A 13,372-nucleotide genomic window follows, 5' to 3' on the forward strand; every position below is an offset into this window, starting at 1 on the left:
ATGCTCTACAAGCCTGCCTTTGACCAAATTTTATCATTAAGTCTAAAATAAGCTAGTAAACTTTATCGATATAATACTTTGTATAAAATCACTTAGCTTATAACAACTCAGGATCTAAATCTAAGAATTTGATACAAAAATCATTGTACTCATTAAAGACATATATAAAATAAACATTTTGACAACATATATTTTGCACTCATCATTTGTTTTTTATCCAACCTTACGTGTTGGGGCAGCGAGCTAGAAACTGTTACTTAAACTGGAATTTGTGCCAGGAATCTAATTCACAACTTCTGAGTCAGCTCTCCCACCCTCTCTAGATCTTCATGCCTCCAAGTAACATAGTGTGCACTTACTCTAATTAACTGCTTTTCTAGTTCCTGTGGATTTCAGAAAAAACAAGAACATAACGCATTTTCTTTTAGCACATAGGAAGGTAGAGACTACCTTTCAGTCTGTCCTGAAGACTGCAAGTTACAAACTGCTGAAGAACAGCATTGTTGCGCCGGGAAGCAGCTGCGACGTTATGATTCCCTTCAAATGCCGATTTTTGAAAAGCTCCCTGGTCTGAGCGATCCTAAGCAAAAAAAAACCAGAACCACATATTGTAACACATGAATTAAATGTTCAGCAATGCAGAGGACCAGCCATCACTGCACTACTCTGCATTTGTGTGCAGTCTGTAAGGTGCCCACTGTACACCGTTTCCTTTTAAATGAGGAACGTGAAAGCTACCTTCAAAATGACTATCTGCTATTGCTGGTCACAAAATCAGACAATAACTAGGCAGCAACAATCATTAAGAATGATACACAAAAATGAAGACTGTGTTTTTCCCTGACCCACAACTGGCTTCATTCAAATTCTCCATCTGGGAGGGCAGCTTGTGACATTGTCAACACAAGAACATGGGCAATGCCAATGGTATTTTTCTGCCAGCCAGCTGGTTCCCTTCGCTCAGAGACTGAGTGCATATGTTCTCATGATCACACACGAGAGCAGTTTTGTAAGGAAGGAGTTACACCAAACTCCCAAATACAGGTCTTCTGGCTAGCAGCTAAACATACTCCTGTCACACCTCTAGTCAGCTTTTCTTTTGAGACCCCCACCACCACCACCAAATACACCCTATTGCCTAATGTATTCTCCTGAGCAGTTGCTCAAGAGAGAAAAAAAAAAAATCACAGTTTCTAAAACTGGGACGGACCCAAAAAGACGTTTCTGTACTTGTTGTTCAGGGAAAACAGAAAACCCACACAGGAGAATATTATGGCTAGTTTTCAGAATAACCTTTATAGCTTCTGTGGTTTTAAATCCATTTTTTTTTGAAGGCATCTCCAACTGACTTCTATTTTTAAAGCACATTTTCATTACGCCAGCAAATGTTACAGTATATCATTCCTTAAATTACATGCACAGTCACATTCATGGAAGAAATGCATGCACAAACCTATATCACTTATTTGCACAATGCGCAAATGATGCCTGCAAATCAGTGCACAGAAAAGGAAAGTGGGTTAAATCCCCCTTGCAACTGCCCTTACAAGCTCCTAAATAATAATTAAAAAAGTTGGCTAATAACACATCTCATCTCAGAACACAAATTAATTTTGAGATCCTAATGGTGACAAGGTGGCTCCAAACGTAGTCTTAGGGGCCAGCGAGCACATGCTATAGTCTCCCCTCCTCCTCACTACAGCATGAGCCATCTGAAATGGGTATTTCGAGCCTCTGTACTAAGGGACAGAGGAACATACACTCCACACAGTCACTGACAATTATGTTTCTTCCCTGCTTTAAATCCTTCAGGTTACTTAGGATTCCTTGTGTCAGAAGCGCCACGTTTACTACTCTCTCAGGTGTATTGGTGGCTAAATCAAACCTTGCAACAGCAAACTACTAAATTAAAGACTCATATCCAGTGGGATAGGGGGTCTTGAATTAACAACAACAACAGATCTGCTTTTTCAGCTCTTTGATAAATGACACAATCGATATCCCAACAACTGATCAGTAACCAGCATAATTAGAGTATTCAGCTTATAAAATAGAGCTGTCATGGAAGACCTCCATTAGTGTCCTGACCAATAAAAACAATAATGCATTTCTAAACGCATTCGGCTTCCACCAGCCTGAGACACAGTGCTCAGGAAGCCGTTTTGGGGAAAGGAAAGAATGGGCAACAACCTATTTTTGCTGTGGTCTGCAGACTCAAATGGAATTACAATTGAACGTCAAGACTATCATATAAAAATTAATTTCTGTCTAAAATGAATTTGATTCAATCAAGACTTCATTCTGTATTCTTCATACGGCATTAGTAAAGATTATTTACCTTTCATATATCTGGATAAAATACAGAATTATACACTTAAAATATAAAAACTCTTTAATAGTTATTAGGTCAATCTGATGTTCAACTGGAGTATTTTTCCAAAATCTGCTTTTTATTAAATGAAGAAAACTAGCAGGAGTGAGTTTTATCTGAAGGTAAGCTATCTTTCATCTGTCACCAGAATCCACAATAAACATAACACATACTTTTGATTCTTCCTTAGAGCATAATGCTATGGCACATTGAAAAGAAAAGCAAAAATGTGTTTTCCTCTAATATATTCCAGAATTACTATTGAATATTTTTACATATTTTCCTGGCAAGACAGACATCAGACAAGCTTGTGCAAAGTATTCTCCTGACAAAGTTAGAGCATAATGTTCAGCAAGTAATTTTCTTCTAAATATATTTCTCAATCAATCCACGATGGTAGTAAATCAAATAGAAATATAACCAACAAAATGGTAAGTTATCTATTTATACTACAAGACACCTGCACACTCTTGGCCTTCCCTTTTATATTTTATGTGAATTCAACTACAAATGGGATTATTCTCAACACTTCAAAATGTGTAAGCAAGTTTTATTAAATAAAAAGCTTAAAGACATCTCTTAGAATTCTGTGATGGGTTTTATTACAATTTCTTAAAATCACAAATCAATCTGTGTTTTAAGGAACTGCACAGCTGTTGAAATTCTAGTAAAATATCTATTTGAAGATCAAAATTAAAATCGAGAGTAGTATGTGACAGGCAGCCGATTTGTGGCTCATATATATGAGTGAGCAAGCAAGCACATGCATGTGAGAGAGGGAACGATTGAAAACAAGCTGTGAATGGTACATGTCAATTGATATAAAGTCTAGAAAACTAAGCGTCAAAATTTTTTCTTGTTATCTTGCTTAAGCAAGTTTTACGTTAATCAAATCATAAACAATATGTCATGAAGGGGTAGTATTTATCTAACCAGAGAGAGTAAAATATTAATACTTTGACAGTAAAAAGGGACTGGAACCAAGAACACAAGAAATGATGTGTAGTAAATTAAAATACTAATGAAAATAATAATAAAAAAAGAATGAAGTAAAATCTAGGTCACAGTCAGGTCACGATCATCACAAAATATGAAATCAGAAGAATTTCAATCACCTGTGATCCAACTGTTCCCTGAGTAGGTAAGCGATTGTCAAAACTACCTAAAAACAACCATCCCTTTATTAAACCTTTTTGGGACCACGTTATTTTTGTTCTAAAAGAAAGCTGCCAGAACACCAAACTAAAACAGGACGCAACTTTTAACCGAGCCTAAACAGGAACAGGAAACCCATGAGATGTCAACTAGAAAAACCCTGTGTCAATCCTGACTGCAGAAAGTCAGCAATTCACTTTGCCAGGAGAAGCTCTGTGACCAAGTCTTGGGCTACCACCTCTTGAATGCAGACACATCAAAACCACACTGGAATTCATCACACAAACACTTATCGCTTCACCTCTGTTTGTGGCTCTAGTCTCCGGAGAACTACCAGCTGGATCCTCCCACGAATGTTCCCCTCCATGGACATGGAGCGCCTCAGTGTCTCCATAGCTTCATGGTTTGACTTGCCCAGGAGTGACTCTCCATTAACTGCAACAAGTTGATCATTCACCCGCAAGCGACCGTCCTACAAGCAAAAAATAAATCAAGAAAAGCAAAAAAATTTAGGCATGGGTGCTACATACAGGAATGCAAGATGCAGACAATCAGAGATTGCTTTTTAAAAAGTAAAAAACAAAAGACTGCATAGTATCAGCTCATTAAGAAAGCAAGGAGAGAAAAAAAATGGGTCCATTAATTGACCAATGTTTTCTTCTATTCACAGCATTTTAGGAAGAGTTCGTAAGGCAATTACAAACATAGACACACATGCATATGCTGCTGCTTTTTTGTATATGCAGTTTAATTTATACCAGTCTTATAAAGGAGAAAACAGGAAAAGTAGCTTTCAGTTAGTTAAAAGGACCCATACCATAGCTGTTAGCATCTACAGCAAAACCATGAATGATCACTGAAGTGTATTTTAAATACGCTGTTATTTGCTATTAGGATCCGGTAAGAAACAGACACCGCTCCAAAAATTATTTTGTCTTATACTCTCACTAGTGTTTATCTTGTCACAATTACTGTGCCACCATATGGGGTAACATTCTCAGTTCAGAATGGTCATTAAGACTTAAGCATCCATATTTTAATTAACACTGTTCATGTATTTTAACATCCAAACCTGCTGCCAATAACAAAATTGGGGTTGTGCCATCTCAAGTAGCCTGTGCTTTGAAAAGAGACATTCAGTTTCATTGCCAGGATTAACTGACATTTGTAGGTGTAATAAAACCGAGGACACTGCTATTTTGTGATTTAGGAGCCCTATTGCTATTGACATGGTCATCTGTGATTGATTTCTTCTCATATACACGTGTGCCATGGACTTTTCTCTCTTTTACAAGAAAATAAAGTCTATTTAATTCAGAGACTTGAGTGTTTTAGAGCTTGTTAAGTTCCAAATTAGCAGGTTGGCATCAGACCTCAAAGGAAGAAAAAGGGGTAAAGAGACTGAAGAAAACCAGCATAAAAAGGGCAGAGGAGAACAAATAGCAGGAAAGGAACTTGGATAGAAAAACACTATCTTGGCTAGAATGAATTGGATTCAATCATAGGCTCATTACGTATTCTCTGTAAGGCATTTGTCCGAACTGTTTACATATCCCATACATCTGAGTAATCCAAAATATATATGCTTTTCATTTTTCATTTTTTTCTGTCACTATGATGTTCAATTAACTCTTCTAGTATCACTGCCAAGTCTAAGTGATCTGTGCTAAAGTGAGTTACAGCAGCTGTGACAAATCCAGTTTTCTTAAGTGATATTTTTAATGGAACTGGGTATCACGCACGATACCACAGCATAGTACAACCAGCAAGAGGTGCCACAGGGCTGATGAGCAACAGCATGGAGCAGAAAACTAAAATCAGCTGGGACAGGAAAGAGTACAGAGAGACCAAACTGGAGGATGAGTCACTCAACCAAGCAGGATTAAGAGAGAAAATTTTTCCGAGGAGGACTTGGGAATGAAAACAGCATGGCCATTTGGAAAGGAGACCAAAACCCCTCCCACTGCTCTGCTCAATGTTTTATGCCAACATAAATTTTTATACAGCAAAAGTCACTACACTAACCTCACCTTTCCTCTACGTACAACATCATGCCATCAGACACACTAAAGCTGAGGGACAGAAGAGTTAACATTGTTGAACAGGGAGTTTTATTACTTGCACATGTTGCAATTCCTTTGTGCTCTATCAAAACTTGCTGAAATGAATGGAGCCATTCACGGCAGCAGGAGTTTAGAGCAGAGAGGAGTTTATTTTTTGTGAGTCTCCATAAAACTTTGAAAATTTTAGAGGTCCTCATGTCCTGCTACAGCCCCATAGGCTCTTGGAGTCCTTTTTTTCCTTTCTGTGGATAAACATCCCTATGTAAATATTTGTTAAAGTTTCTTACAAAAGTAAATACAAATTCATTTTCAAATGCATCTTAGCATGACTACATTTGTTGAGTATGTAACTATCCTGAATACAATGCATAGTTTTAATGAATCATTGCAGCCTCAGAAACCTCTGAATTTGCCATTCTTTGAGCTTGCTTTGTAATTCTTTCATATGAGAATTTGTTTTTCTTTGCATTTTAATAATGTCAGTTCATAAAGAACTTCTTTGACATGCCTTCCTTCATTCCACCTTATCACATGCTCCACTTAAATGCAAAATTGAGTGTTTATGACTGAGGAAGAAAGGGAGTACAAGCTTTACTAATGCTGATCCACCACACTTGCTACGCCACTGTACATGGTAGGCTGGAAGACAGCTGAGCAGTGTTGCTGCAGGTGATCGGGTAAAAGCTACTTCACAAAGAAAGTTTCTGCAGTTTTAAAGACTGAAAAAAACAAAGTCTAAACAGCTTTCAAATACAGATTTGCACATCGCTGGTGTTATGGCCTGGTTTAGAAGACTGAACTGCAAGCCAATTTGCTTTGCTGAAAACAAGCTAAATGTTGTTTTAACACATTTTTTCTTTCATCTCTGAAAGGTAGGTTTCTTTGTGGCTTCTGAATAGAAAAACAACATTTGGTATTTCAGAAAAACAGTTTTCAAATACCATACTGCAAGTGAGCTACTCTCACAAAGGGGGAAGTTAATATGCCCTTACTTATTCAAACCTGGGGTCTGAGCACTGGGTAGAGCCTACCACCTCGAGACTATCAGAGCCAGACCAGTCACAGATGCCCTAGCCGCGCAGCGAGACGTAATGCCACGCTCCTCACGGAGGTTTGTTTTTATCAAAGAGCACCGTGGTGTTCCTCCTTGCACATCAGCGACATGGTTTGCGATGGCATTTATTGGGATCACCCAAGTCCTCATGGGCTGCACACAACAGGCAACACTCATTGCAATAGCAGCCAGAAGCCCTGAGCAGGCTCCAACCATGCCAGGCTTGATTTGAACAAACGCACACACAGAAAACATCCTCCTCCTTACAATCATGGCTCTGCTGCGCTTCAGCTGCGCTAGGCAGCAAATTCCTGATAATCACAAATTCATCACAACGGAAAAGCCAAGACATCTCAAGATGAGTCAAGCTGAAACCGCTCCAGTTACGGGGCAAAATGATGCATTTCAACTCCGTCAGATGTTCACTGGTCTTCACGTGAAAGGCTCTGCATAATTACAAATATCAAGCTTTCCGGTAACACCTTTCTCAGAGCTGATAAAAACCAGACACACTTGAAAAATTACACGAGCAGGTTAAGATGGGACACGGAGGTACAATCAGTGAAAGTACCTATTTCAATCGTGCAGGATACAGTATTAGAATTCTAACTAAAAATATGAAAGCCTATTAGCTTGCTATTTTTGTAGTCAGTAGTGAATAGCCACTGGGTCTTACTGTACGATTCAAGAAGATGCACTGTTTCTAAAATCTTTAACTAGCACACAAAAACAAAGTATAAAATTAGTTTTAAGACTTCAATTTTCCCTTACATTTTTCTCAAAATTCTTACTGAGCTTTACAAAGCTACTAACACATTAAAGCTAAATCAATGTGCTAACATTTTGAAAAAAAAAAAAAAACACTAAAAATGTTGGCCTCTCTTCAAACCTTCTGTTCAGAATGGCAACAGACAACACCAACCAACCAAAATTATACGTAACTTTCTCTTAAAAAAATAATGAAAGAAATTTTATGAAATTTGGTATATCAAAAATGTTTAGACAATATTAAGTATTAGGAGGACTACTTTTACTTCAGTGCTGAAACAAAATGTACTGACCTTCTGCCTGTTAAATGACCTCTTCTGAAGAGAAATGGTGACTGTATGGACACAGGTATGTGTGAGGTTTTTTTCCATTAGCATTGTAACAAAATCAGAACAGATTTTAAACTCTAAATGTATAAGTGAGATACAGTGAAACAATTCTCATGTCCAAAAGACAGCAAACACTTATTTCCTCAAGTCATCTTTTTCCGCAAGAAAATGTGGTATGCTGAAGAGCAAATTCATATGCCTAAATCCATAATACTTGGGTTTCAGAGATGGTAACAATGACTAACATAGGAAAATGCTCTGGGCAACTACCAGCTGGGGAAAAAAAAAAAAAAAAGTCTTTGTATTTAAAAATTGGTTACAGGAAAGCTTTTAAAATAAGGACAATAAATACAGACTTAAATATTTATGCACAAATTTCTGCACACTTTTTAACATAATAGAAGAAATTTTATTAACGTTCATACCCATTGATTGTTTTGTGCTGTATGGAGGTCACTAAACAGAGGGCAGATAGCTATTTTCCATGCACGTGCAACAATAACCATAGTTCTGAAGACATATTTTCCAAAACGGTAGTATTCGGAAGTATTTGCATCAAACAAAGAGGAAACAAGATTTCTTGAACGTAGTTTTGGTTGAAGCTTGAGCCTCAGCTATGCTCTTATTAGCTTGGGAGCCTACATTCAGATCTTTCGCCAATGAGAACCGCATAGGAATAGAGCTGTAACACAGGAGACTGGGTTACAGGACTGAAGTTATCACAAGACACAATCTTCCACTCCTGGTGACTGACTGCAGCAGTTGCCCATTCATCCTACAAAAGGATAGTAAAAGTCCTGAAGTCCTACTTTATTAGCCTGGAGGCTGCTCAGGCCAAAACAAACAACTGCTCTGGAGTAACAAACGGAGAAGGGAGAGTGGTAAACGTACAGGGCTCAGGAGAGTTCTCCTACCTCTCTCTGCCCTGGCAACACCAGCCAGGTAGCCAGCCTGCACGCGGCCCTGCGAGCTTTGCTACGCCAAAGGGCGAGTCTCCTTGAGCGGAGGCACTGGCGTTGCAGCTGGGGTGCACAATTACGCAGGCAACACAGCTGGAAAGCAAGGGCAGCCTCTTTTTCAGAGTAAAACTAGTTGTACGAGGCAGCAGACATGCAGGAAAATCGAGTTTATCCAGCTCTAATTTGGCCAGTCAAGCCCTTAACCCATTTCTGATATATAGCAAGTAGAAGAGTTTAGTCTCTTGAGAAAATCCAAGCTTTGAAATAACTGTGGGACCGGGGCAAGTAAATAGGAGCAGTAAAGTATTAAACATTCACATCAAAGCTAAAGCCTTGATTATTGCTGTTTACCAGCAACTGTAAATAGATGATCATGAAAGTTTTAGTGCTGTGCATTGTCTTATTCAGCAGGCGAATATCAGCAGAGGGATTTACATAACTGAATTAAGTGGGTTTTTTTTCTTTTTTTTGAGCAGAAAAGAATTGCAAGGAATTGCTGAGATAACACAAAATAAAAAATTACATTTTGGATCTACAATAGCTAAACATACTAACCCCAAAAGGCAAATTTTTTTAATTCCAAGAAAGTTACCCCTTTCAAGTTTTATATGGAAAAAACCCACAGTCAATAGATTTCCTAAAGTTAAGAAGTAATTCAAACACTTTTTAATAATAATAATAATAATTATTATTATTTACATAGTTCACATACAGTCCTTAGAGGGAACAGAACAAGTCATAATACTGTCATTTACCAATTTAGCTCACCTCAGGAGCAAATGGTAACTTCTGCACAACTAACAACATCCTCAGCCAAGCTGCATTTTGACTAGAATAGCAAACATATCTTGAAGAAAAAAAATAATTAGTGAATTATTTATTTCCAGCAGAAGTTAAATACATAATCCTTAACCTCACAGAATTACCAATTTCTGTTTCTTGTAAACACAAAACAAATTTGCATTTTGTTTTGTAGGCTTGCCCACGCCACTTTGGGCAGACCAAAGGAAGCACAGAGAGAATGCTAAATACAACTACGGAGGTCCTTCGATGCTGAGCCCAGCGGCACACCAAATCTGCCCCGGAGCTACTGCCAGGACATGGGGCAGCAGCCTTTCCTCCTGCCCAGCTGCTCTGGCCGCTCTGCCCACTGCCTTGAACTTGCAGAGTGCCTACAGGAATAAGCAACTGGGAGGCAATAGGAAAATGTTTTGGAAAGCAAAGAAAAAAGCTGTAGGAGAGAAGCAGATGTGGAACAAAAAGAAAGCACTGGAGACAGGTAAAGACTTTTCTCTGTATCTGGCATTTTGAAAGTCTAAACTTGACCATTTCAAACTGGAACAAAAGGCTCCACCCCACTCCCTTCCTTGTCTTACAGTTCTGGCAATATAATTCACTCTCAACACACACCCTAGATCAATGTGTGAAAGCAAGAGAGCCTACAGCAGTAAGCACTGGTAGCGCAGCACAACATCTAATGTCTGTAGGAAATGACAAACCTCTGCTCAGTATCTACAGACTGCCTACAAAATCTAATATACAAATGTGACATTAGAAAAATAAAACAAACAAAAAAAATCTGAAAATATGACAGACATGCAGGTTAAGTCATTTCAGTAACCATAACTATCAGCAAAATCATGAAACAGAACAAGTCAGAATGAAAGGAACCACCATGTCAAGCAAAACTCAACATGGATGCCTCAGCCCCCACGAAACATGGGAGATTGTATGTAGAGATTCCTTGTCCTAAGCCACAGAACAGACTTTTAAAACACATCACAAGAAAATGGAAATCAGGACCCCTCCGGCCTGCGTGCATTTGGGAATCCTAACCCATGTCATCTTCACTTCGTCTTCCAAAGACACCAATGTATGGGCATTTGCACTCAGAATTATGCTCTTTACTAAAACACAGATGAAATAAAGTTATAGAATGTATATGAAATACACTTTTATAGAATCAAATCAAAGCTTTAAGCAAACATTGTGCATTTATATACATAGCGTAATATAATGTGTTGATAAATATATATTTTTCAAAATTCACTATTTAGAATCACACCTCTGAATGTGAAAAGTAACCATCATTATCATTGCTAGAATAGTTATTAAGCCAGATTCAGAACTGAACATACAAACATCAAAATTCTAACAGAGCCTGATGTGTTCTTTGCATACCTTAAAAGCAGCACCGCCATGAATAATGGACTTGATGAAAATCCCAAGATCAGCTCCAGTCTCCCGAGATTTGTTGCCTTTTAAACTCACACCGAGTCCAGCAGAGCCAGAATCATTCAGAGGAATCTCAAAGGTCAGCTGCTCTGTGGTTTCTGGGGAAAGAATACTGCAGTTTGGCTCTCCTTTCTGTTGGGGAGAATAAATATGAAAATATGAGTGAAAAGGGGCATAGAAACAACCACATAAATTAGTTTTACAAACCTATTGAAAAAACAAGCAATAGTCTTCTTTTCAAGACAGTAGCTCAAATAACCACAGTCTTATAAATGGCAATGCATTTAGCTGTGATTTGGTCACATGATGCAGGCTAAAATGTTTTATTAACGATATTTACGAATATGCCTAAATAGAAGATAAAAATAGTATTGTTCCACATACTATAAAACAGATGTTGCAGGAGAATATAAAAACCTGACAGTTCCTTCAAACACAGCTGTATTAGCTGTATTAAAATTTACAGATACTATAGCTGTATTCAAAATTTAAGCCATACAATACTCACTGTCTTCACATGCAGCTCTCAAACTGTAATGATAGTTATAATGGTAAATCCCACTCCTCCACTGAAAATTGAGTTTCCTTCTTAAAAAATTATCCTTCCCTTAAAACCTGACTGAGAGGGAAGTTGGTGCAACAAAAGTAGGGGTGAGAATTGAAAAGGCAGTAACCCATTCTGCACTAACTCCTTGGAGCATACTTTTATTCCACACAGATTTTTTTTTCCTTCTAGTGTGAGTTAATCCAAAGACTTTTGATAGATTAGATTGCTGTTTACAAGACTGCAAAGTCAAGTACCTGTATCTAGAAAAATGAGAAACAATGTTCTTTTACTATAGACTATATCCTGGAGTTTTCTAATGTTTGTGTTTTCTCTTCTTAAAGCAAACTGGAAACTGAAACCTAAAGAAATACTAGCATGGCATTCATACTGGCATTCTGCAGAAATAAAACTAGAAAAAAAAAGACCTAGTATGGAGTAAAACGTGCATGTAAGATACTAGTGCAAAAGACCTTTTGTATCACATCCAGTTTTATTTCACACTTCCTTTCTCATAAGACAATTAATTGGTTTATGTTTCTTGTCATTTGGATGTTTTCTACTCTTTGTAATACTAGTGTTAAAAGAATTAATAGGAAAAAACTAGAAAAATGGAACACACAAACAGAAGTTGGAAAAGATTACTGGGATCTGTTTCAAAGCTGTTTAAGTCTTCACCAACTAAAGGCCGCACACAAGGAGGAGTGTACTACTTGGGGCAATCCTCCTTACACCTAACGAGGAAGGACCATTTCCAGGGAATAAGCTGCCGTTCATACAGTATCAACATAGGTGATATTGCGGACAAGGATTCCAGCAGTACGTATGGTTTCTCAGCAGCGAGGGTAGTCCCACACATTCTTCTTCTATTATAATGTCGGATCAGAAGGGGGCAGATGACCTTATACAACACAAGATCAACAAGCAATATGACCACAAAACTAAGAGCAGAAAATAAAATCCAAGAGAAACTAAAAAATAGAAGTGGTAAGCCCCTGAGTATACTCACATTTATTTTGGATGCCACTTCACTAATGAGAAGCAGCTACCAGAGGCTAAGGAGAAACCACATGACCCAAAGAGCTAGGACTATAAACCTCAATCCCAAAATATGATGTATACACCATGCACAAATTCTTCCTGGAATATAACTACATGATACCAAGTCAATACAATTAACCTAGCTGCTAAATATAAAATGGCATAGCACTGACACTGATAACCATCTCAGTACTAGCACTGATCTCTGGAACTTCTGCTACTCGTCTGTGCTCTTCCCTTTGCTCACTAGAAGCAGACAATTCTCAGTCACATACATGGCACTTTTTTCTTAGCTGTGGATATACAGCTATACAGATCCTGAACATAATCTCTGAAAAACTACAAGTTCATACTTGCTACTGTGAACAATACAGACTGAACATTTGTAGACACTCCTGCTCTGACTTCCTTCAGAAAAATTAACGCTAGCACAAAACCTTCTAACGTAAGCGTTTTGCATTTAACTTTCCCAAGTTTTGGAAGGAGGAGTACAATATTTCTTTTGTTTTTTAAAATAAATGTACGCTTGTCAGGTGATGCAGAACTCTTAGATTAGGGCTACGCAAATGGCCTGTCCTGCCTGAACAGGGGAAATTCTTCTCAGGTCTTATCTTGCTCCCAGACACATCATCTCCTGCAGTCCTTCAGGACAGACTATTTCTTACTACTTCACTGGTCCCCTGGGCAAGCAGTTCATGCGTGCTGCTATTCCCAGCTCAAAGGTCAGGTGCTGAGCTGGAATCTGAACTGGCGCATTGGTTCCTGTAGCATCGACCTGTACACTGCCTTAAATTAATCAGAGACACTTCTGTTGCTTAAACAGATGTGCAGGTTGTCATTTATTTCAAGGTCC

General features: G+C 38.2%; 1 protein-coding gene across 4 annotated transcripts in view; it reads right to left on the reverse strand.

Annotated features, from left to right (window-relative positions):
* The window catches only part of PARD3B (par-3 family cell polarity regulator beta), a 417,558-nt gene that overhangs the window by 188,925 nt on the left and 215,261 nt on the right, over positions 1-13,372 (reverse strand). For all 4 annotated transcript variants that reach the window (XR_009958854.1, XM_062579370.1, XM_062579372.1 and 1 more), the window contains exons 11-13: positions 10,881-11,066; positions 3,828-3,998; positions 451-580 (exon numbers count right to left, since the gene is read on the reverse strand). Coding sequence is in view for 3 of the 4 variants with exons in the window: in XM_062579370.1 (XP_062435354.1) it covers positions 451-580; positions 3,828-3,998; positions 10,881-11,066 (487 nt within the window). In the remaining variant the exon portion in view is untranslated. The remainder of the gene's footprint in view (positions 1-450; positions 581-3,827; positions 3,999-10,880; positions 11,067-13,372) is intronic.

The sequence above is a fragment of the Rhea pennata genome, chromosome 6, assembly GCF_028389875.1.
Source record: "Rhea pennata isolate bPtePen1 chromosome 6, bPtePen1.pri, whole genome shotgun sequence".
In the NCBI taxonomy this organism is placed as follows: Eukaryota; Metazoa; Chordata; class Aves; order Rheiformes; family Rheidae; genus Rhea; species Rhea pennata.